This window comes from Diceros bicornis, chromosome 12 (genome assembly GCF_020826845.1).
Source record: "Diceros bicornis minor isolate mBicDic1 chromosome 12, mDicBic1.mat.cur, whole genome shotgun sequence".
Taxonomy (NCBI): domain Eukaryota; kingdom Metazoa; phylum Chordata; class Mammalia; order Perissodactyla; family Rhinocerotidae; genus Diceros; species Diceros bicornis.
In genome coordinates this window covers 76738048-76761884 of record NC_080751.1, presented here as the reverse complement: position 1 = coordinate 76761884, position 23837 = coordinate 76738048, and the positions used below count along the sequence as shown (strand labels likewise).

The following is a 23837-nucleotide window of genomic DNA, read 5'->3' as shown; positions in this document are numbered from 1 at the left end:
GTTTCCATCCTCAGTTATCTTTCCTGGTTTCCCCTCATCGCCAAGGCCTGTTCTCAGAGGCGTGGCCAGGAGTTCCAAGAACACTCGTAGACTGAGTGTCGTAAACAGTGGGTGTCTCCCAACCCTGAATTCCTACCCTGAAAATAAGGGGGTCAGAGTTCAGCTAGGGAACGGTGCATGGAGGAGGATGAAGAGGAAGGCTCGGGAATGCAGAGCCGGAAGAAGTGAAGGGGCCAGTGTCTCTCAGAGTCACCAGACTGCTGGTCCCCACACGGGCTGGGCAGCAGGACAACCCGGGAACCTGCGTACAACACAGATTCCTAGACCCAGACTGAGGTTCAGACCTGAACTTGGTCTTAGGCTGCTTCTTAGTTTTCAGTTAGTGAGACGGCCAGCTAGGAGAGGCCACGACAGCATCATTTCAGGAGCGTGAGGCTTCAGCCAGAGCCTGGGCTAAATTAGGAGACAAAGACAGCCCATGGAATGACACGCCTTGTGCAAACACGCCCACGCTCGGCCCCCCATTCCGATCCCGTGATCCTGTCGCCAGTGTGGGTCAGCTTTGGAAGTGCCCGGCCAGCCCGCGGGTGGGTGGCTGGCGTCCTCGTGCACGCAGTGCCATCTAGTGGCGGCTCTCGCCAGCCTCACTTGGCAGGGGCACCGGGGTCCTGGGGCCTGAGCTGTCTGGGGATCTTGGGGAAAAGTGACTCCGGCGGGGGGGTCTCAGTGTGGTGGGAGTGGAGTCCTGAGATGGAGACACAGCGGGCCACCGTGGAAACTTCTTGAATTAAGACTAGATTGCCCTGAGCATGGACTTGGAAACCATAGAATCTTGGTTCTGGGACGCTGGGGCAGCAAATAGTTAACCCAGCTCTGCACCAGCTCGGCCTCCGGCCCAGACGTCTGGCACTGGCCCACCAGGAATTCCAGGGAGGGTTCCAGGCAAACGCTGTAGAAGGAGATGGGAGGCCTGACGTGTTTATCAGGACATCCGTCCAAAAGGGACTTCCTTCAGGAGAACATCAGAGCTGAAAATAGCTAAACCAGTAAAAACGTCCGGGGACACGTGGTTATAGAGACGGTGGGGGAGGACTGTTCACTGGGAAGGAAAATAAGTAATTTGAGATTTGAGAGCCAGTCGGGGTGCGTTCAGACTTGTCGCTGTAGAGAGTGGCTGTTGGGCACGGCAGTGCTTGTGCTCAAGGAACCCTTATTTTACTCAACAGCAGCCCCAAAGCACAAGAGTAGTGATGCTGCCAACTCAGATATGCCAAAGAGAAGCTATTGTTGTTCATCTCTCACTGCGCCTAATTCACAAATTAAACTTTATCACAGGTATGTGTGTAGGAAAAACACGGTGTATGCAGGGTCGGTACCATCCGCGGTCTCAGACATCTACTGGCGGTCTCGGGACGTGTCCCCCGAGGATGAGGGGACGAGTGCATGTTGTACCTTGTATAAAGTATGCTCTTTTCTCTTCTTTTCTGTCGGTCCATACGGCAGAGGGCTCAGGCTGTGCCCAACATCCGTCTCCTCTTCCTCAGTGATAAACCCCAAGAGAGGGAGGCCCAGGAGCCGCCGGGCGAGGCGTGGCCACAGAAACACACCTGGTCCAGGGGTGGAAGCAGAACCAACGCCACAGCTTCCGGGCGGGGTGTCCTTCAGGGAGAGCCGCTCTCAGTCCAGGACGAGAGGAGGCGCTGAGGCTGAAGTGCCAGTGTCAGCTGTGGAGTCGGGTCCTGACGGTCACGAGCGTTTCTGTGATAAAGGACGGCTGCCTTCTCAGCCCCAATGTGGGTTTCCTGCTGCTGACAACGGAGCCTCGTCCTAACAGACAGTAAGGAAACTGCTTCTCTTTCTCTCTCCCCTTTTGCTTGACTCTCGGGAAGCTCAGGGCCAAATTTAGTGTGAATCACTGGTGTGGGCTGATTGTGTCCCCCAAAAAGATGAGGTGGCATCCTCACTTACAGAGCCTGTGAACAGGACCTTGTCTGGAAATAATCAGGTCAAGATGCCGTTTCCCTGGATCAGGGTGGCCCTAAGCCAATGAGCGGTGTTGCGTTAGAAGAGGGAAATGTGGGTACAAATACAGGAGAAGAAGCCACGTGACGATGGAGGCAGAGACGGAGGGATGCGTCCACCAGCCAAGGGACACGAAGGGCGCCAGCCACCACAGTGGGAAGAGGCAGGGAGGGCCTCCCTCGAGCCTTCAGCGGGAGTGCGGCCCTGTCTGAGTCTTGATTCCCAATCCCGGCCTCCAGAACTGCGAGAGAAGAAATCTGTGCTGGTTTCAGTCACTCAGTTTGTGGTAAAGTGTCAGGGCAGCTCAGGAAACTAATGTGCTCACGGTGGTTCCTTGCGCAGGTGTTCCCCCATTTTCTCGTAAGATGTCTGTTCACTTTTTACTACGTGCACATGACTGTTCTGTGAAGACGAGCTTTCACCGTGAGTTCGCGCAAGTGGCACTGACACGTGGGAGGAAAGACCATGAACGAGGAGACGTTGTGGCCCTGAAGACACAGGAGAGGGGGTGTCTGGGGAGCCCGGCCTCCTGGTGGGGGGAGCTGCAGTGGCAGGAAGGTCGCCGGTCCTGACTTCACCCAGCTCAGCCCTGACAGGTTCCAGCCTGGGCTCTGCACTTGACCTCGCCCAGGGTCCAGCTCCCAGAGGAGGGCCTGGTGGGAACGTGCAGCCCGAGTGTACGCGACGACCCTGTGGCAGCTCCCAGCGGCTGCTGACCCCCAGCTCCCAGTGCGGGGCCTGCAGGATGCCCACGGCCAGCTCGGAGCTCAGACCCGCGCCATCCAGCGTGGGAGCTTTGCCTTCCGCGGCTGCTCACGTGTAAACTTGTACCAACCGAATCAGGCGACATGAGGAAGTTGGCCCCCTGCCGATGGAACCTCACCGCTGGTCAGCCTGGTGTGACTGCTCTGGGGCCGGACAGCACGGGGCCTGGGTGACTCGTGAGGGCCTGGAAGGGCCAGTCCTCCCACAGAGAGGCTGCGGGAGGCGCCCCGGGGCTCAGGTTGGTACCGGGGCTGGGCTGCCCAGGGAGAGGTGGACCATGGGGGCGTCAGAGGATCTTAGCTGACGTGTTTTTGGTCTTCCTACTTATCTTACCACCATTTGTGCTGAACAAGAAGCATGTGCTGCCTTCGGAGACTGTTGCTGGAGCTGAAACCAGAGAAAAGGGCTGAGTTTCATGGTTTAGTGTCGTGGACGCCGAGTCCCCGCCTGAGTTGGACAGAAGTCAGGGCCCCCGCTGTGGATTTGGAGGAAGGGTCACGACTAGATCAAGATTCTGGGAGAGGGGGAGAAGGGACAGGGGAAGGGAGAGGGAGGAGCAGAGAGCCGAGAGGCCCGCAACCCAGGGATCCGATTGTGATCCTGCAAGAGGCCAGAGCTGCAGAAGAGGAAGGGCTGTGGGTGCCAGCAGTTGCCGGCCTCCCTCCCACCTGGGAACACACGGGGCTGGAGGAGACCCAGAGGGCACCCCCACCAGCCTGGACACAGGGAAACAAAGGGCCGGCCCTGCGGGCTGAGATCAGATCAGACAAGACAGGAACTAGGAGCCTCCAGGGCCGCCCACCATGAAAACAGACAGCAGAGGCGCTGGCTTCCTCCAGACCAAGCTCTTGTCACACAGGAGCACAGGACGGAAACCAGCTCAGGCTCAGAAAATAGATAGACTTGCAGAATGTGTATACAATGGGATCACATTTTAAAATTGCCATACTCCTGAGAACCTCCTATTTGCGTAGAATCCAGGTGAGGCTGTGCTGATCAGAAACGACTGGAGGAGTGAGAAGATCTTGGGTCTAGTCTGAGCCCCCACGCTGATCACGACGCTTGGGAGCCTTTCTATGTGTGCGCGCGTGTGTACCTGAGATGAAACCACAGATCGACCTGAAATGTTTGAAGAGATCAGTTTCTCCACCTGTTTATTGGAGATAAAATGATCTTGTTCGTCTGGTTAACTCTCCTCTTGCGCAGTGGTCTTCCCTATAAAATTCTAACAGGCTGAGTTTCCCGGGCAGAGACGGTGTGAAGGTTTTCACTTCTCCCAAGACCCCAGCACGGTGGCCACCGCGGTGCGCCTGGGGGAGGCTCAGGTTCGGCCCCGGCGCCCCCGCCCCGCTCCCCTCCTTGACTGAGGGGTGCCTGTGACGGACGGTCCCGCTCGTGACCAGGCGACACCTCGTGAAACTCAGCCCTGGACACGCGGAGGAGACCCCGCGGCTGCCTGGAGCATCACTGCCACGCAGCGAGGGGCTGAGGCGCCTCTGGCCCCCCAGAGCCACCCAGCCAGCCAGACCAGGGGACCCCAGTCCTAGAATCCGGGAGTGAATCCTGCCGAGCCCCCGAGTGAGCTCCGGGGGCCGGGAGCCGGGGGTGAGGGCGGCGGGGGCTCCCGGCCGCAGAGGCCGAGGGGGCAGCTGGCGGGCTGCAGCCCGGGAGGCGGCCCGCGTCCCCGCGCCGCGAGGGGGGGCTGGGGGGCGGCCGGTGGGAGGGAGGGGCGGGCGGACGGACAGGCGGACAGACACGGCCTCCGCTGGCAGCTCCCTCGGGGCCTCCGGGGTTCGCGGAGCGAGGCGGGGCGCACGCGGGGCCAGAGCTCCCGGGGCGGTCTGGCCGTGAGTGAAAATGTTCTCCATCCCCTCATAGCGCACCTACTTCTGGAGTGAGGCCACCTCGACCCCCTCTCCTCTCTCATCTCTGGCACATCACAGAGAAACCTGGAATTTAGGAGACCATTCTTTTTGTGTTAATGTAAAGTAGGATATTTTCAATATGCCAGCCTTTAACAGAAAATCACCACCAGACTGGAGGAGTCCAGGCCGTGCCCTCCCAGCTCCCTCCCGCTCTTGCCCTGCCCTCAGCGGACGCAGGAGGAGGGACTCAGAGAGAGCAGGAAGGTGGCAGAGGTCGTCTGCTTGGGAAAGGCGAGTGTCCTCAGCATTCCTGAGGCAGCAAGGGCCCAGGACTCGTCTACAGCTTGGATCACAGTCACCAGACTGGCGATTTTTCATTCCTTGATGTTGTGGAACTTGGATTTATCATCAGAGAAGGTCTTGAGTGAAGAACAACTTGAAGCTCCTTTAGTGTCCTCTGTCTGTAGCTGTGTGTGGTCTTGGTGAGAGTGGCCAGGAGCTCAGCCATGGGAGGGAGCCAAAGGCCCCACCGTCCACACTCACTGGCAGGCATGGATATGGTGGTGGTGGGCCCAGAGCAGTGGGCATTCCACGGGGCAAGGACCGCTGGGGTGGAGCGGGGTCTGCCTCACCTTGCTTCCTGATCTAACCCTGGAGAGCAGCTAGTGATCTAGCCTATGAGACCAAAATGAAACTTAGGAGAAAGTTAGTTGTGTGCCCTCATTAATGACGGTTTCTTGGGTACTTGCACTGTGAAAGCCTGTCCTAGGTCTTGCAGGTATACAGAGTGAGTGAGGTGAAGGTGGCCCATGGATGGAGCCCACTGCACAGTCCCTGGTTAAATCCCAGCTTTCTCCTTACTGGCATGGGAAGGAAAGTGACTGGGCTTCCTTGAGTTAGTTTTCTCATCTCTAAAATGGGAACCATACAGATCTCAGGGTGCTGTGGTTGACTTCACACGTTTTTGTAAAAACTATGTCAGCTCAACATCAGATAGGCAGGATGAATAAAGGTTTCCTCCTCTTCTTTGACTCACAAAGACTATATTTCCCAGCATCCCATGAGCCGACTTCATTTCCCAGCATTCCACAGGCAGACTTCATTTCCCAGCATTCCACAGGCAGACTACATTTCCCAGCACACCACAGGTAGACTACATTTCCCAGCATCCCACAGGTGGACATCATTTCCCAGCAGCCCACAGCCCACTACATTTCCCAACAGCCCACGGGTAGACTACACTTCCCAGTGGCCCTTGCATTAGGTGATGCTGTGGACTGGGTTCTGCCCAGGGGATGTGAAAGAAGTGGTATGTTCTCCTCCATCTCCCCAGTGGATCCTCCACATTCTTGTCTTCTCTCTGGCTGTGGAAGGGAGACAAACCCTTGGAAAATACACTGAAGCTGGCAGAGCCTTTCTCTCCTGTTCTCAGGTCATATGGTCCAGGTGGAAAAGGTTTAAGAGGGTCTAGGAGGTGATTTTTTAAAAAAAATTTATTTTGGTCAAGCCCTATGAGAGAAGATATGACTTCTAAGATTATTTATTTATTTTTCAGTGTTAGAATTGTGACTTTAATTTTGGAGAATCTTCCTAATCTTACTTGAAGTGGAGTAAGATTGAAGTGATGGCAAAGAAGTATGTTCAGCATCCTTACATAACAAAGAAACAGGTTCAATAGTTAAAGACATCCCTCTACCCCATTCCCTCCCCTCAGCCTGCATCGCTCTCCTGTATCTGCTGGCTCCACGATGTGCCTGAGTCCTCCCGCCCTGACCCATGCCTGCTGAGGGTCTTTCCATTGAGGTGGAGTTGAGCCTACAGCCCCCTGAGTCAGTTCAGACCCAGGCAGGGCATCCCCCGACTTCCTCTCTCCCTGCCCGCGCACCTAACGCCTCTGACCGTGGTCCTGGAATCTCGCGTCTCTGGACCCTTCACACACCTGGTGAAACATTTGTGTCTTTGGTGACACCCCAGGTCCTTCGATCTGCATCTAGTGAAAACAGCTTCTCCCTATTTTAACCACAACTCTGATCAACCTTTTAAAAATGTGTTGTCACTGATGCATAAAAGCATTTCTTAAATGCTGACACCTGCAGGCATGAGTGAGGTGCTGTGGAGATGCGGGGACTCAGAGGAGGTCCCCATGCATCAAACAGGTGGTTACAACAGAGCATGACAGAGTCTGCCGTTATTCAGTGATGGGCACGAAGGGAAGGGACCACACCACCTGGAGAGAGCAGTCAGGGCTGTTTCATCAAGTTGATAGAGAGGATCAGAGTCGAGAAGAGGCACAGGGGAGGGGGGCCCTGGGCTGGAGCATCAGGCTGCCTGGGGTTGAACTCTTGTCACTTACAAACTGCATGACCTTGAGCAGTTACTTAACTTCTCTTGCCTCAATTTCTAATCTTTAAAGCAGGGATAATCATGGCACCTGTTTCATTGGGTTGTTATGAAGATTAGGAGGGTTAATATATAGAGGTGCTTGGTGCACAATAAGCCCTAAGTAGCATCGAGCAACATTATTCCAAAGGATGTGGGGGCATTTACGGGGCAGATGGGCAGCTGGAGAAAAGGGAACTCTGGGTAATGCGAAGGTGGAGGCATGAAATACTAGGATGCGTATGGAATCCTGGCAGCTCAGAGAGGCTAGCTGAGAGGGTGGAGGGGGGTGGTCCAGAGAGACGCAGGGCAGGGTTGAGGAGACCTGTGGGTGCACGTTAGGAATTTGGATGTGGTCCCAGCTTCTCTGTCCTTCCCTACCCATCCTGGACCCTGCTCTCGTCATCCTCTCAACCACCAATGCCTTCACATCCCCATTATTCATCACTCAGCTCATGGCTTCCTTTCACATACTCCTGAGGATGGGCATCCGCCACCCTCCCTGAGGCGTCTGCCTGAGGTGCTCGCTCACTCTTAGCCGTGACCTGACGTCTGCGCTTCCTGGGGAGAAGGCCTTCTAGAGCAGCATTTCCTCACTTACATCCTCACTCATCCTTTTGGACCTTCTCGTCCTTGGTTTTCTCGCCTCCTCCAAGATCTGGCCCCATCAAGTCCTGTGCCTGCTCTGTGTCATTAGTTTCCTTCTATCTCCTGGTTTCTTCCTTCAGATAAGTAACATATCCAATTTCTCTCCTCCTGTGAAAACGTCCTTGCTCCCAACCCCTTGCGGTTACCCCTGAGTGCTGTTCTCTCGTCTCATCTACGGTTCCATGGTGTCACATCCTCCTCCGGGACACCTTCCTGCAGTCCTCTGACCCATCTCTGTCTGCTTTTGGCACCTGGCCCCCTCTAACCACTCCCCGAAGTGACTGTGGTGTTCCCGATGTCTGCGCCCTCGTAAATCTGGAGTCCAGTAATCACTGAAACTCTCTCTCTCCCGGACCCTCTCTGCCATTCTGTCCTGCAGTCGCCTTCTCCTCTCGGAGACGCCTCTGCCCCGTCACCGGCCAAACACTGCCTGTCGCACATCTGTCTCTCTCACGGCCTCACCCTGGTCCACCTGTCCGTTAAACGTTAGTGTTTGCCCAGGTGTCCTTCCTGCGGCTCTTCTCACTCTGTTCCTGGTCCCTGGGTGGCCATGGGGCCAGTTTTGACCCAGATGTTGCTGACTCTTACATTGCTCTCTCCAGACTTCCAGCTGCCTGATGGACGTTTCTACTTCAAAGTCTCACAAAACCTCAAACCTACATATTTAAAATGAAATAATTATCTTTTCCCACTGTTATGGACTGAATGTGTCCCACAAATTCATACGTTGAAGCCCTAACCCCCAGTGTGGTTATCTTTGGAGATGGGGCCTCCAAGGAAATAATTAAGGTTAAGTCAGGTCATGAGGGTGGGACCCTGATCCAATAGAGTTGGTGCCTTATGAGAAGAGACACCAGAGAGCTCTCTCTCTCTGCCACTTGAGGACACAGGAGAAGGTGGCCGTCCACGAGCCAGGAAGACAGATCTTACCAGTTACTAGATTTGCTGGAACCTTGATCTTGGACTTCCATTCTCCAAAACTGTGAGAAAATGAATTTGTGTTGTTTGGGCCACCCAGTCTGTGGTATTTTGTTATGGCAGTCCAAACAGGCTAATGTGCCCATTTTTGTCTAAATTTACCTCTTTTCCCATATTCTTGACTGGTAGCATCACTACCCATGCAGTTGCTCAAGGGCTTGGCACCCTCTTTCCTCCAGCCTTCACTCACTAGGCCCTGCTGGTTTTACTCCTAAGCATTTCTCTAATCTTCTGTCTTTTCTACCATGTCAAAGATCCAGCACCATCTTCCTGCGTGTGGATCACGAGAACTGCCCCCCGCCTCCCTGCCCTGTCAAACCCTGCACGGCCACCAGGATGGTGCATGTGAAACATGGACTCGGTGCTTTATTCAAAGCACCCTCGTGCAACTTTCCTCCCTGTGGTGAAGGGCATTCTTTCTCCAAAACGCAGCCCAAGTTTTCCTCCTGGTAGAGCCTGTCTGCTTAACCGGGTCTGCCCTGGACGTTCCTCCTCTCTTCCTGAGCTCCATCCTAGAGCCGCGTGCTGGTTCCTCTCTATCCACAGTCTCCTCTAGACCACAGTCTCCCTCTTCTCTTAAGGGCAGAGGCTGTGGTACCCAACTCTGTCAACCAGAACCTAACACGGGGATTGGGGATGCTGTTGGAGGCGGCTCCATCACTGCGAGCTGCATGGAATGAGGGCTGACCCACCAGTCAGGGACTCAGGACAGAGGGTTGGTATGGGTTGAGATTTCTTTGGGAATATACCTAACGGGTCTCAGTTTCCTAAGATGCCCTGTCTGATTTATCTGAGTCTAAAATCTGTCTTTCCCATACATCCTGTCCCTGATTTGAGCATTCATCCCATTTGACCTGCCTTGTGTGCGGGGTCCTCCTGTAAGCATGTGTCTTCACTGTGAGGTCCTGGGCCTGGGGAAGCTGAGGGCTGCGTCTCACTCGCCCTCCCACGGCGGGTGTTGTGCGTCGTGGATGCTTGTGGAATGGAAGGGAAGGCGCTGCACGCACCACGCAGTGGCTGTGCTGGCTTTCCCAGCTGCACCGAGCCCTGTCCTAGGTTTGTGTGAGCTGGGACAGGGCCTGAGGAGTGTGCCCCCGAGCTGTGCCGTCTGGCCTGCAGCTTCCTCAGGGATACAATCGGTGTTTTCTATAACGACTTCTAACTGTCGTTGCGGAATTCCCTGGCTCCTCTCTCCTGGGCATCTTGATCCACCTCTGCTCATTGGCCTCGTTTGGGAAGGGCTGGCCTTTTGTGTCTGACCTGAGAATCTCAACTTAGCTGCTCCTACGATTAATATCGCTCCGTCCTAGTGGCTGTGCATCTGGGAGCCTGACGTGGTCCTTGGCACCTGGAAGGGCCCCCTGTCCGGGCTGCTCAGCCCTGCTGGGGCCTCCCCGCCTCTGTGTGCTGCTCACAGCTGGCCTTCACTTAGTGATGGGGACGAGCCCTGCGGGAAGAATCTGTCGCCCTCAGACATTCGAGAAATAGCAGAAATGGATTTATCCTGAAGGGCATGTATTTTTAAAATGTGCTGCCTATAATTAGAAAAAAAAGAAATTTATTATTTTTTATTATGTGAGTGTCAGTAGCCTGTCTCAATAGAAACATTTGTCTGATTTATATGAGAAAACATCTGGTTTTGAAAGACTTAGTCTTCATTTTAAACACTGCTTTTCTAGAACGACCTGGCCTATCCTAAAGATAAAATAGGACATTTTCTGTGTGCTTTCCATCAGCTCTGCTGAGGAAACAGGCTGGGAGGAAGTCCCCCCACCTCACGTGTATGAAGGATTCACTGTGAAATGGTGGAAGCGACTTCACAGCGGACGGGGACTGTGGGGGCCCAGAGCTCACGGGGGCTCTGGACGTCCCCGTGTGGGGTGACCTCCTTGAAGAGGATGTGGGGTGAGCGTGTTCAGTGGGACCCGAGAGCCACGGATGTGAGTTCCTGCTTCATCTACTGTTTTTATTGACACCGTTAGAAGGCAATCCTTCATCATCTCACTAGGTTGTCACAACTTGGGGAAAAAGAGAAATAAAACAGGAAATTTCTGTGTCAGTCTCGTCTTTCCTTCTGACTCTGAAGCCGCTTTGTTTTCTAGCATGTGGTGTTCCAGGAGCCTGCATCTCAGCACCAGCGATGTCTTTCCTGAGGTGCCTGACCGGGGCCTGAAGGTTTGGGAGAACCGCTGGTCAGCCCTGGATGGCAAGGCAGGGCGGTGGGCCGAGGAAAGGGAGACCGTATAGACCCCGCTGAGCTGTTCCTGCCCCAGATCACTGCTCTTACACCCTCAGGGAACAATGTCGTGTCTGCCCAATGAAACAAGTGAAAACCTGTTCCACGGGTAGAAACTGCAGGTCAACATGCAACGGGATACTATTCAGCCTTAAAAAGGAAGGGAGTCCTGTCAGAGGCTACACCATGGACGAGCCTTGAGGACACTGTGCTGAGGGAAATGAGCCGTCACAGACGACGAATGCTGTGTGATTCCCCTCACATGAGGCCCTGAAAGTCATCCCTTCTGCAGACAGAAGGCGGATGAAGTTCCCGGGGGCAGGGGAGGGTGGGGAGTCAGTGTTTAGTGGGGACAGAGTTTGAGTTTGGGAAGATGATAAGAGTTCTCTGGATGGATGGTGGTGATGGCTGCACAACAGTGTGAATGTAGCTGATGCCACTGGACTGCACACTTAAGAATGGTTACGATGGTAAATTTTACGTTATATGTTTTTGACTACAATGAGAAAAATGCAGGTCCACTCTGCTCACGGCCCTGCTCATTCCGTTCACCCCTGCGCCCCAGCCCTGTTTTTCCTCACGCACAGACATATTCAGACCCTACGGAAGATGGGCTTAGTCACCTGACACCAGTGGGTTCAGAACACTCGCCTACACAGCATCGATTCCCCTCTCCTTCCTCAGAGAGGACTAAAAGTAGAAGTCAGACTGTCCTGACTTAGCTTCCCCAGTGAAATAAAGTATCAAAGCCTCTGCACAGCTCTGCCAACCGAAAGTAGGCCCTACCTGGGATTCCATCGCGAGACTGGAGTGGTGGCCCTCCCAGCTCCAGGTCACGTTGAAATCACGGAGACCAAGGCCTCAGGCCCTTCCCAGCATGGCTGGTGGGGCGGTCCTGGGGCGGGTGCGGTCATTCCCTCACGCCCTGGACCTCTGTGGCTCCTCTAGGGGCCCGGGACCCCGGAAGGGAGCCTGCCTAGCCCTGGGGAGCCACAGGAGGGAGGGCAAGCCCACAGCGCTCTGAGTGACTGGTCTGCAGACCTTAGAGCGAGTCGATGGGGATTCTGGGAGGGAGAGACTCTTGGTCTGTCAGCTGTGACTGTCCTCACTGAAGGAGGCCTGCATGCTGGCATTCTGTCCAGCCTGTCAGGACGAGGGAACCATTTGGACCAACTGCCCTCTCCTTGCCTGAGACCCCGGTGATGTGCCCTTTGGAGAAAAGAAACAGGGAAGAGGCCAGAAACCCAGAGAGGTTGGGAGTAGCCTTTATAAGATCGCCTTGATACTTGTAGCTCGGTGTCAGACAGGGGTCTTGGGTGAGGGCCCAGTGGCATTTGGGGAGGGGACAGGGCATGGTCCCAGGGGAGACCTCCTGCCCCGCTGCCCAAGGCTGGGACCCAGGGCTCCGCAGATGCTCCATAGTCCAGGACACCCAGCGATTCCCCAGCAAACGCCTGTCTCCTGAGATCGAGAGTTATGGAAGCTAAAGTGCTTATGTCTGATCAGACAAATGGAACTTGTTTCTGTGTCATTGCAAAGCATGTACACCCTTATTCCCACATCATATGGACAGGGTTTTAAAAATTGTACTGATAGCCAAAGATTTAAGACAGCAGGAACTTTTGGAGGGCATTTTGGCACTGCCTGTCAAAATTTAAAAACTAGCGTTTTTGCTTCTAGGCCTGAATCCTGAAGACACTCTTGCCCAGGAACACACAGACGTCTGCGGCGGGGAGCCTGTCGCAGAGTTCCTGGTGGCACGCACGTCTAGAACGGAGACGCGTGGCAGCGCGCTCGCGAACACACTAGCGGGGCAGGAGACGGCAGCTCTGAGCCGCGCTGGGAGATCTGCCCATGTGAGGACAACGCCCACCGCAGGCCAGGCCTGGGGACTTACAGGTGCAGGGAAAAGGCCCTTGTCCTGGGCAGATACCTAAGAAACATCGCGATCTATTTGTATAAAAAACAAAAAACCACGGTGTGCGGGTGGGGTTGGCGGTAGCCACGTGCCTGGGCGCAGACACGTCTGCAGGGCCGTGTGCGTCTCTGTTCAAGGGCTCTCTCTGAGCAGAGCCCCAGGGACCGCCTGCCTCTGGAAGTGACCTGGGAGGCCAGGGCCGGGAAAGGACATCCTTTTTTTCCTTAGGCCTGTTTATTCCCTTTGGATTTCCTACCTGAGCAGGAATTCCTTTTACATATAATTAAAAAAATATATTTCTTAAAAAACATTAAGGCTCATTGTCACATATTCCTGAACACACCGTTATTCCTGTGGTTCGTGTATCAACTTTTGTTCATTCTGTGTTGGGGATGGCTTTACAGATGGAGGCAGGTTGTGCGGTGTGTGGTTTGTGCAGCAAGTACCTCGACAGAGAAGCAGAAAGGGGTAGCTGTAAACCCTCCAGGCGCATGGCATCTTTCCTGCACCTGCGACAGTGAGCTTCCTCCTCGCGTCCTCCCCAGCTTGGTGTCCACAGAGCTGGGGCACCAAGCCCAAAGGGCTCGACTGACCTCTGTGACTTGTCTACACCACCCATCCCAACACTTCTACGATGAGCCCGCCGCATGCCATGTGAGTAGACAGAACAGGCCTCTTCTTCTAAGACAATCTAGTCGCATGCATCTCTTTTTAAATTAGGCAAATAAAAATAAACGGGTTGACTGGCTCTTTTGGAAATTTCCTAATCTATCTTTGGCCCAGGCATTCAACATGAGGCCCCTGTGTCAAATACCACCCTCTTTCCTCAAGGGTGGCCACCCGCAATATTCAGTCAAAACGAATAACTAAAGCTACAGATATGCATGTGCGTGTGCAAAATGAAAACCTGTTTCTTACTGTGGATCCTGATTAAATCCATTGAGAAACCGCTGTCCTGATGTGTAGATGTGATGGAACGAGTTAGTGCTTTTCAGAATAAATTTAAGGTTTTTTCTTCTTTTCCCATGCCTCAGCATGACGTTAGTTTGATATCACAGTTTCCCGTCTTTTCTTTCTCGCCATGGGTGATGAATTAGGAGCTGCGAGCGCTCACGTCACACCAGCGAGACAGACCGCTCCCAGCAGAAGTGCCCGGGCCAGGAGGCAGACAGGGGCCACTCACCTGCGGTGCGTGAGGAAACTTCCGCTGACATGCCCCGACCCGTCGCAGCCCGGCGTGGGGCACGACATGCCCTCCGTCTTGACCGACTTCCAGGAGAACTGGGAGCCATTGAGGTACCCGTCCTTCTGCCTCTTGGCGGCCAGGGGGCACCCGGATGCGCTGCGGTGGGAGGCGTACTTCCCGGTTATGTGGCCCTGGCCGTCACACCCGGGAACGGGACATCTGGGTAGCAGACAGATGGGACACACATCATTATTGTCTGGCCGTCGTATACCTGGGGGCCTCTACAACAAAGTCAAAATAACCCGACATGAAGGACAAAACCATCGCTCTACTCAAACAGAAGGAAAAGAAGGAAAAGTTCACTAAAGATACCACCTAGGGGGGCCGTGGAACATTTCAGCCTCGCAGAAGTACTTGATCCACCTCTGATAAGAGGAGGCTGTTCTGGAAGAGAATGTCTACACTTTGTGAGGAATGATGGACAAGGAAAAGAAGATCTAATTTGTTGTAGCAAGTGAGATACAGGTGTCTGCTTAAAGACAGCACTTTTGGACAGAATCACAGCTTTTATGGTGGAAAAATGCAAAGTCAATGGGAAATTGCAGAATTATTTTTAAAAGATTATTTTAGAAACCTGTGTTCTTCTCAAGAGGTGGAGCTAGAAAACATTTATTTGTTTGGCTGTGTTTTCTGGAGGCCATACAACACCTCTCCAGAGAGGATTTTAAGCCAGAGAGATGGTATTCAGTCAAAGCTCCTGGGATAGTGTTGGCACACGCACGCTGCGCCATCGCTGCACTTTCTTGAATAAATGGAAGACTCATTGGCTAGAGCAGAAGTTCAGCATGTGCTTCTGAAACGTCCCTACCACGGGTTATAGCAAAGGGCCGAGGACACAACCAGAACCGCCAATTTTCATTTTAATGAATTTTGTTGTGTTTTAATCAAAATTTTTCTCCAAAGACATCGAGTGAGATTAAAATTTCAGGAGGATAGCACCAGGTTTATGTGATGGATTTCTGAGGCCCAGGCTCACTGGGCATCGGTTTGGGCAAACACCTGAGTGAACTGGGGGGCCGTTCTCGCCTGGGTACCCATCGGTCTCAGTCCTGCCTTGGAGGGAGGCAGAGTATAGTTAAAGGATTTTCACAAGCCAGAATGTCAGCAAAATGTTCACTTTCGGTGTTACGGTTAATACCTTCATATACTCTCATGAATCTGCCTTTCCCAGTAAATTAACTGCTTTTTCCACCCTGGGGTCGAGGGAAATTTCCTGTGTTTGGTTACTCAGAACATCAGATGGATGGACATTCGCTCATTCCATCACCTGTAGTCTAGAGGATGCTTCTGGCCCACTAGCAGGTGTGCTCTGGCTTTTGGTTTAAAGGGTCTGACCTTGCAGTTGACTGACACCTAAAGCCCGCACAGACCTGTGGCTCCTCCGCACGGCGGCTCCCTGGAGTCCCCTGAGCGTGTGCCCCGCTCCACCTGCTGCCCTGCCCTGCCCCCTTCCTGTGCCCCACGTACCTGATGGGCTCCTGGTCTTCCTTGTCCTCTTTGCTCTGTGCTATTCGGATGCCACTTTTCTTTGCTCTCGGGCACCCTGAAAGGCTGAAGAAGAACTGGATTTCAGAAACACCTGCACTGTTGGTTCTGCAAACTTCCTTCACCAGGGATGGGGCTGGACTCCATTCTTTCCAGAAGCTGGTGCTTCTCGGCATGAAAACAACATCCAGAGGAGGGTCCCCCATTGTGTGCTCTCAGCCCATAGGCACCCTCAGCCCCTGCAAGGACACCGAGGCTGGGCGGGCCAGGGGAACTGGTCAGCCCGTAGAAATGGAGGCAGGCAGGAGTTGCCAGGAACGAACTGGGGAATGTCTTGTTGAGAGAGAGGGAGGATGGACGAGCACACAGAAAAGGGGGCACTGAGACGGAGAACATGCACCTCCCTGGGCCTCCTTCCTGGGGCTGTTTCCCGACAGCCAGCTCCCAAGCCCTTCCACGATGGGAGGCAGCGATACGCTGGTGATCTGTTCCTGTTTACCTGAAGCACAGGCTTTGGCGGTATCTGCAGAAGGTACAGCAGAAGTTGAACTTGCCTATTTTATTTAACTTTGAAATTTTTGGAAATAGAGGCTCGCATTTATCTAAAGGAAATTTTCCAGCCAGAACATATATATGTGTATTTTTCAATTCAACAATAGGCTAACCACAGGCTGTTAGGCTATTGAATATATATATGAGGACATGTAGAATAAATGGGATTCTTTGCTAAGAATTGAAGAACCAGAAATTAGGTGAGAACCAGGAGCCAGACCATTTCCCGAGATGCCCCGGGATGTGTGGAAGTGGAGCCCGACAGGAGGCACAGCTGTGTCCCAGGCGGGATATGGCGGCTGTTCCTCGTCTTTCTGAGCTCGTGGATATGTCTTTCTCTCAGTTCTGGCTTCTTTCTAAGCACGCTGATTCTCAGGCGGAGGGCCTGACTCCTGGAGGGAGGGCTGTTCCCCGTCACCCCATCACTGCCCTCTTTCCTTAGCGTTTTCCCAAGTTGGTGCAGTGGCCTGGCCCCTCTGGGGGGAAGCAGCACCCCACAGGCAGAGGGTGGGTGCAGGGGTCTCGAGGCGTCCCAGGGCCTCAGCGAGGGGCTGACGAGTGTGGGACCCCAGCCGGCCCCCCAGTCCTGCGGGCCCTCCCTCTGCACTGTCACATGTCCCAGCCCTGCTCTCGTGGCCTGTCTCCCTCTGAAAACAGAGAAGACACAGCAGGTCTCGATCCGCTCCCTCTGGCCACCTTCACGTCTCTCCTCCCTTTTATGATAAAAATTGGAAAGCAGAGTCTGCACTTTCCCCTGACTCCTCAGCCCGCCGCACCCCCTGCTGTCTGGCTCCTGGTCTCTCTTCCATGAAAACTGCTCTTGCCAGGGTCCCCGGGACATCGAAGCCAGCGGACACTCTTAGCCTGTATAGCATGACCATCTGCAGCCCCTGAGACGGTTCCTTCCAGAGCCAGTGTCTCGTCTCGGCTTCTGTGATTCCCGGGTCTGGAAATTCCTTACTTTCACCGGCCGCCTGCTCTGCCTGAGCTGACACTTCTACTGTTACCCGGGTGCTCTGTCAGGCCCTGTCCTTCGTCTGCATACAAGGCTCCCTGCTGCCAGGCCTGCCTCCCGTGTCCGTCCACGACCTGCTCCCTGTGTCCGCACACCGGCCTCCGCAGCTTCTGCCTGCTCCCAGTCCCGCCCTGGGACCCTGGCGCTGCTGACACGGTGCTCTGTCTGCTCGCCTGTTCCCATGGGCTTGACCTCAGCTCAGGTGGGCATCCTTCCAGAAGCTTCTTTGCCCTGCAGGCCGTTCTGATGACCAGTTCTGCGAGTTCTCCGGTGCCCTGGTGTGCTGGTGATCGTCCCTTCACCGATCCACACGATCCTCTAAGTTGTTGGTTCCAGGAGTGTGTACGCCGTGTGTGTGTCTACCTTTCTTTCCCTAGTTCCCAGTCCGGGGCCTCGCACAGAGTAGGTGACAGCTAAATATGTGCTGAGTGAATTAATAAGTGAATGGATGAAGGAGGAATGGTGGGAATTACACATCCTGCCCCAGGACCCTGTCTGTTCCTCCCTCTCCCGGGACAAAGAACTCAGTTGTCGGGGAGAGAAGCTAAAGTCCAGGACTCCATCTGGGAAGCCTGGCTCGCCTCTGCTCTGCTCTCCACCTTCTCCCTCTCATCGCTCCCTGGACTTGGGAGTGAGGGGCAGCTCTGGGGCCTCATGAGACCTGGGCTGGGATGAAAATAAGTCAGAACAAACCAAAACAAAACAAATAACAACAGCAAACTTAGGTCTAGACTTGACTCTGACAGTAACCGACCTGGAGACCTTGACCTTGACACAGGGGCTGGGCTAGAATCCTGGAATGCCTCCTGTAGGGCTAGGAATTCCACAGGTGGCTTTGCCAGTGTTCTGGAAAGCTGGTGTGTGGGTTAGAAGAGGCACCGTCCTCTCTGTGTGTGCGTGTGGGGTGCTGTTCCCACCGCCCCATGAGAAGCCCGTGTACATCCAGCAGGTGTGCTGCTCTTGACAAGGCCTCCCCCCACTTCCTGGGTCCTCGCCCTGCTCTTCTACCTGGGGCCCCTGTTGCCAGCACGCGGCACTATCCCAGCCCATGTGCAGTGGTGGCCCGGCTTTCCCGTCAGCGCTGATGTGTCCGCAGTCCAGGACCATGGGGTCTGTTCTCACTGGCAGCATTTGAGTGCTTGGGCCTGTGGCTTCATCCCACTTACTTCTTGCTGATCTCCATGCTTGATGGAAACAAGAGAACTGTCCCCACCACCAGCTGAGCATGGGGACCCCAGGAAAAATGGAACTAAGCATTGATCAACATCTTAAAACTCTTGTTTTCTGCTTAAACCATGGGCAAGAAAACCCGCTGTCCACTACCGATGCCAGCATGGAGCTTCTCTACAGAACTGTGATCTGGCGGCCTTTCCCCAGGGTGGCCCTGGGTGAGAGAAGCTCACGAGATGTGGCATCAACAGCACATTGAAACGTCCCTTCTGCCCCTTGTCAGCTGTGGAGAGCCTCAGACGCCTCATCTGTGTGACAGGGTGGAGACTGCAATGCACGGTCTTTATGAAGCCACGGCGTTGGCTTGATCTACAAGGTGCCCGCAGGGACAGTAGTCAGTAATTTTAGATCCTGTCCTTCCAACTTTCGTCTCTATTTGTGATTCCTTCTTTAGGGTCCAAATGTGAGTCCAGCAAAGTCATTCAGCCTGTGTTCTCCTTCCGGTTTGAGTGACACAGAAATTCACTCTGCAGAGCCTCAGACGGTGGCGTGTGCTCAGAGGTGGGGGGAGCGATCCCTCCCCGGGGCGTCTGCTCAGGGCTCCCGGTGGGAGTGAGTCTCTTAGTGTTTGGACCCTCCTGTCGTTGCTAAAAGTGTGATTCTCTTTCCACTCCACTGAACTTCCAGTGAGTCGAACAGCACTGGACACTCCACACCCGCATCTCTCCTCCAGCCCTGCCTCCTCTGCTGACCTGAATCTCAAAGTTAATGCGTTTAAACAGAAATTAACGCATGCTCTCTGGGGGCTTCTTGATCTCAGATGAGGGTATCACCAGTCACCCATCTGTCCACCGGAATCTCGGGCACGCCCTTGGCCTTTCTGTCCTCACATTCAGCCTGTCCTTCCCTCCCGCTTCGTTGCCAACGAGCCTGTCCTCACATGGGCCCTGCGTGAGGGCTGCTTCCATCCAGCTGCTCCCAATCTTCTGGGGATGTTGCTGTTAACCCGAAAGTGCACTCTCAGAAGCCTTTCATCTCTCAACAGTGCGTTCTCTGTGCTGAAAGCCAGCCCTGTCTCTCTGTTATTTGGGTGACTTCCTGGATCCTAGAGAATTAAGTTTCTCTTAATTCCCCATATGGATATAACAGGACTCCCAACACAAGTTTCATCTATAGCCACTCCCATATGCTTACACCCGAAACTCCAACCAAACTGAACTATTGATTTTAGTTGTTGCTGCTGCTGCTACAACGCTTTTTCTAATGCTGTTCCTCCACTTAGAAAACCCTTCTTCCTCATGACCTCCTAGCGACTCTTACCCAGCCATCCACACGCAGCTCAGAGGTCACAGCCTCTCTCTGGCTTTCTCTGACCCACCCTCCCTGGTCAGAATTAAGACCTACCTTCTTTATCATCTTTATGCTTTAATAACTATATCTGCATCTGTATCTCTATCTGTATCTTTAGCTCCTAGCACATATTATGTGGTCAATAAATATTAACTGCATTTACTGGGTTTCTAGAATTCTGGGCTGACATTTGCGATTATGTTCTAAATGATTAACAGTTTCCTAGACAGAAATTGTACTTTCCACAATTGGATATCATTGATGCAGGGGCTCATTATATATCCGCATCTTTATATGAAAATTTAAAAATTTTGGAGACATCATTAAGGCTTTTAGAATTCTTGCCTTCTCTGGGTGGGGGAAAAGGCCTGGAGGTGGAAAACGTGGACAGCTCTCAGACAGCTGAGCATTCACAGAAAGTTGAGATGTTGGGCTCTTAGCATGGACTGTGGTCGAGGGAAGTGTGCCTTGTGGCCTCCAGACCTGAAATGGTGCTGGGATGGTCACTGCAGCTGAAGCTTAAAGTCGAGGGAGAAACTGCCCGGCACTGACCCTCTGGCTGAAGAGATCTGCAGTGGGTGTGAGAGCTGGTGCCTGGGGATAAGCCAGAGCCATGCCGAGTAGGTCCTAGGAGTCACCTGGTGAGCAGTCACCTGTCCTGATTTTGTGACTAGGACCCAAGACCCTGGAAGGGGGACTTTCTCACTCCTTGTTGGTGTCTGAGCTTCCTCAGGCCTATTTTTCATTGCCTCCCTTAGTACCTGGGGACTTGTCTGCTTCTCAGCAGGAAGGCCTTTGAGGTCCTTGTTTTGACTTCTCAAAGCACATTGGAACTGAGGAGCAGATAGAGATACTGTCAGACCCTTTGCCTGTCGTCCTGGAGGCTCACATTTTGCCCATTATTATAAAAGAGCAAGAGAAGACGCCCCAGGAGAAACAGGACTTGAAGTGTGGATCAGGTAGGATCTCGTGCCCTGTTTCTTCACATGCAATTAGGAGAAAAGTCATATTCTCATAGGATATTGAGATTGTATATGTAAAATGTTCAGTAACGCTCTGGGTCCACAGTAAGTGCTCAATAGATACTGTTCTTTGTTATTAGAGAACGCTCCGGAACCCTAGGGCTGTAGCTGCTCTGTAACACTGGGAGGGTGTCCAGTGGGAGTCAGATTCATGTAGCATAATCATTTGTGAAAACTGCAGATGTTACTTCTACGCTAGAGCAACAACTCCAGGCCTGTGTGTCTCTGGCTGTTTATAGGTGGGATGATCTAATCAGAGAAAACCAGGGGCTCCTGGCAATCCTGTGGGGTCAGACCACGCCGAGAGGTCGCTGTAGCAGCACGTCTGACAATTGCAGGAAAAAGCCAGCCTGGAGAAGGGTCAGGGAAAAGTATAAAGGTGCCTGGAAATAGGATCTTTGAGGGAAAGCTACAGACATGGATTTTCGCTCCTTGAAGACCAGGAGACCCAGATACAGTTTGGCAAGGACTGTGAACTTTATGAACACCTTTATATGGGCTGGTAAACAAGGTCTCTGTCTTCACTGAGGACAGAGGGGAGAGCAAAACATTTGATGATGAGTTTTTTTGATAGAATCATATTCAGTCAAAAATTATTGATTAAAGTGAATTTAGGAAAGTTTCAGAGATGATGTAGAAACTGAAAGACCACACCACCATTAAAACCAAAACAAAAGCCAGCACAACCCAGATCCCACCTCGGGTGGGTTGGGTGGCTCCTACTTTCCCACAAGGAGCTGACTGCATGAACTTCAACGGCCATTTTGGGCATGGAGTCCACAAGAAAGGGTGACATTGGAGGCAGACAGCATGAACCTGAGTTTCATCTCGCTATGTAACCTCTCAGAGTCTCAGTTTCCTCTGGTGCATAAAGAAAGGAAACTGCCTAACACTCCGTGTGGCTCTGCAGATGGCAGAGGAAAGCACACTTTCTTAAGTTCCCAGGGTTGTGCCAGGAGAAAGCCGGTTCTGGGAGCGGCAGCTAAATTAGGGAGCAGTGAACATCCTGTAACTGAGACAAAATGTGGATGTGCACATGCGGCCTGAGAGGGAGGGTAAGATTCACAGATGGTCACAGCTGCTCAAGGCAGGTCTGTGGCCCTTAACGCATTGAGGGTCCTTGTTCTGACTTCTCTTCTCACTGGAGCCCACGGAGGGGCATGAAGACACCACAAACTCATATAACTGACTTGAATTGTGGTACAATTTAAAAAGAAGTCTGAAGAAACACCCTCTAAGTAAAGTTTTCTCTAGAGTTTGCATATAAGTAACATCGTCTCATGTTCCTGGGAAATGGACAACAGAAGATTAACTCTGAAAGAAGTTTCCCTACCTGTACATATGGCCATCAAGAATCAACAGACCGGGGAAGTTTGCTTCTGTCTTTTGCTAGTGGCCAATTTACACAAGAACTGTTAACTGAGTGTAAGACTTTTGCTTAACAAAGTGTTCAACCTCATTAACACTTTTACATAAGGGAAGTTATTACTAGGATAAGTAATATTACAATGTACTCTACTTTTAATATGCTAAGCCCCCATAGAGCTGTATGTAGTACTCAAATTTGCTGAAAACAAAATCAAATTCACTTTCCAACTCTATACATTAACCCTGTATTATTACTCCAGGCATAGATCATAGCTTAAATCTAAACTTAAATTATATTTCACTCACAGGTTTATGCTATATTAATATCCACCATTCTAAGATACAAGTTAAATAAAAATGTTTAAACTAATCACGAATAAATTTACATGATGCCAAACCAAAAAAACATCTGTAGAAAAATAGCCATTTGCACATGAAATGACTAGTAAATATTCCCTTTAATTGTGCAGACATTATTAAATGCTGGAAGTTCTGATCATGTAGGACTAAGACATTTATTTTCCAAGATAAATGAAAATGAAGAGTAGAGTAGGATGTGCTTGACCTTTTATATTTAACTAGAGTTTTTATTTTTTTTTTGCTGAGCGAGATTCACCCTGAGCTAACATCTGTGCCAATCTTCCTCTATTTTGTATGTGGGTCACTGCCACAGCATGGCCACTGATGAGTAGGGTAGATCTGTGCCTGGGAACCGAACCCAGGCCGCCAAAGTGGAATGTGCCAACCACTAGGCCATAGGGCCAGCCGCTGGAGTTTTTTATTTTATTTTATTTACTCTAATGCAGTGGTCCTACTCTGACAATTCTTTCTGGAGGTGGTTGCCCTTGTTCTACGTTCACAGTATCCTGGCTGGCTCTGGACTGCCTGGTAAAACCAGATGACCATCACAAGTCTTCTCCTGACCTTGTGGTCTGGGGCAGTGGCCCCGTGAATGTTTGGTGAAGTCTGGAGACCTCTGTGGTTGTCGTAAATGGGGCGGTGGTGTTACTGGCACCAATGGGTGCAGCCAGGGATGCTGCTCCACACCCTGCAGTGCACAGGGTAGCCCCACAGCAAAGGACGATCCAGCCCCGAATGTCCACAGTGCCCAGGAGACAGCCCTGGTCTAAAGGATGAGACCTTTTCATCAAGCGAGTATGAAGAATCCTCCCACAAATCACTTCATTTGGTTGTCCTTGTGGCATTCATAATTGGTGCTTTTCAGACACGTGCTGAAACGGTCAGAAAGTGAACGCAGAAACACGTGACTTGGAGTGGGATCTTAGTGAGGAAACGACCCCCGTGTGAGCTCTGTCCCCAACCCAAACCATGCCCGCCAGCTGTGAGCGTCCCCTGCTCTGACCACTGGGGTCTGTCACTTGGCTGGCCACGTGATGTAGATCCGAACGATCCACTCTGCTGGATCTGTGCAGACCCCCTTCCTCTGGGGGCGGTGGGCCGGCTGCTGATACTGACACTCGCTCTAACTGCCCCAATTCTCTCTCTCTCTCTTTTTTTGTGGGGGATGCATCTAAGCAGAAGGGCTCCTCTACTTTCGGACTGCCCACTTTGTGAGAACGCAGCTTAGTTGCCAGATGCAGCACTGCTTTCCGTCGTTGGAGACGCCGCCTCCAGTGGATCTTCGCTCAGACAGGCTCTGGTCCTTGCCTTGGCACTGGCTTGTTGATCCTAACTGAACATGGCAAGAAAGTCTTGCTCCTGTCCACTGGGTCTGGATCCACCTCTCTGTAGACATCACACCATAAGGTTCTTTCAATTCACTTCTGACACAGGGAGGGCCTGGCATAAAACAGGCGT

General features: G+C 52.6%; 1 protein-coding gene across 4 annotated transcripts in view; it reads right to left on the bottom strand.

Annotated features, from left to right (window-relative positions):
- MYT1L (myelin transcription factor 1 like) overlaps nucleotides 1-23837 on the bottom strand; it is a 161194-nt gene that overhangs the window by 23955 nt on the left and 113402 nt on the right. For all 4 annotated transcript variants that reach the window (XM_058550695.1, XM_058550696.1, XM_058550693.1 and 1 more), the window contains exons 16-17: nucleotides 15525-15608; nucleotides 13995-14216 (exon numbers count right to left, since the gene is read on the bottom strand). In XM_058550695.1, coding sequence (XP_058406678.1) covers nucleotides 13995-14216; nucleotides 15525-15608 — 306 coding nt within the window. The remainder of the gene's footprint in view (nucleotides 1-13994; nucleotides 14217-15524; nucleotides 15609-23837) is intronic.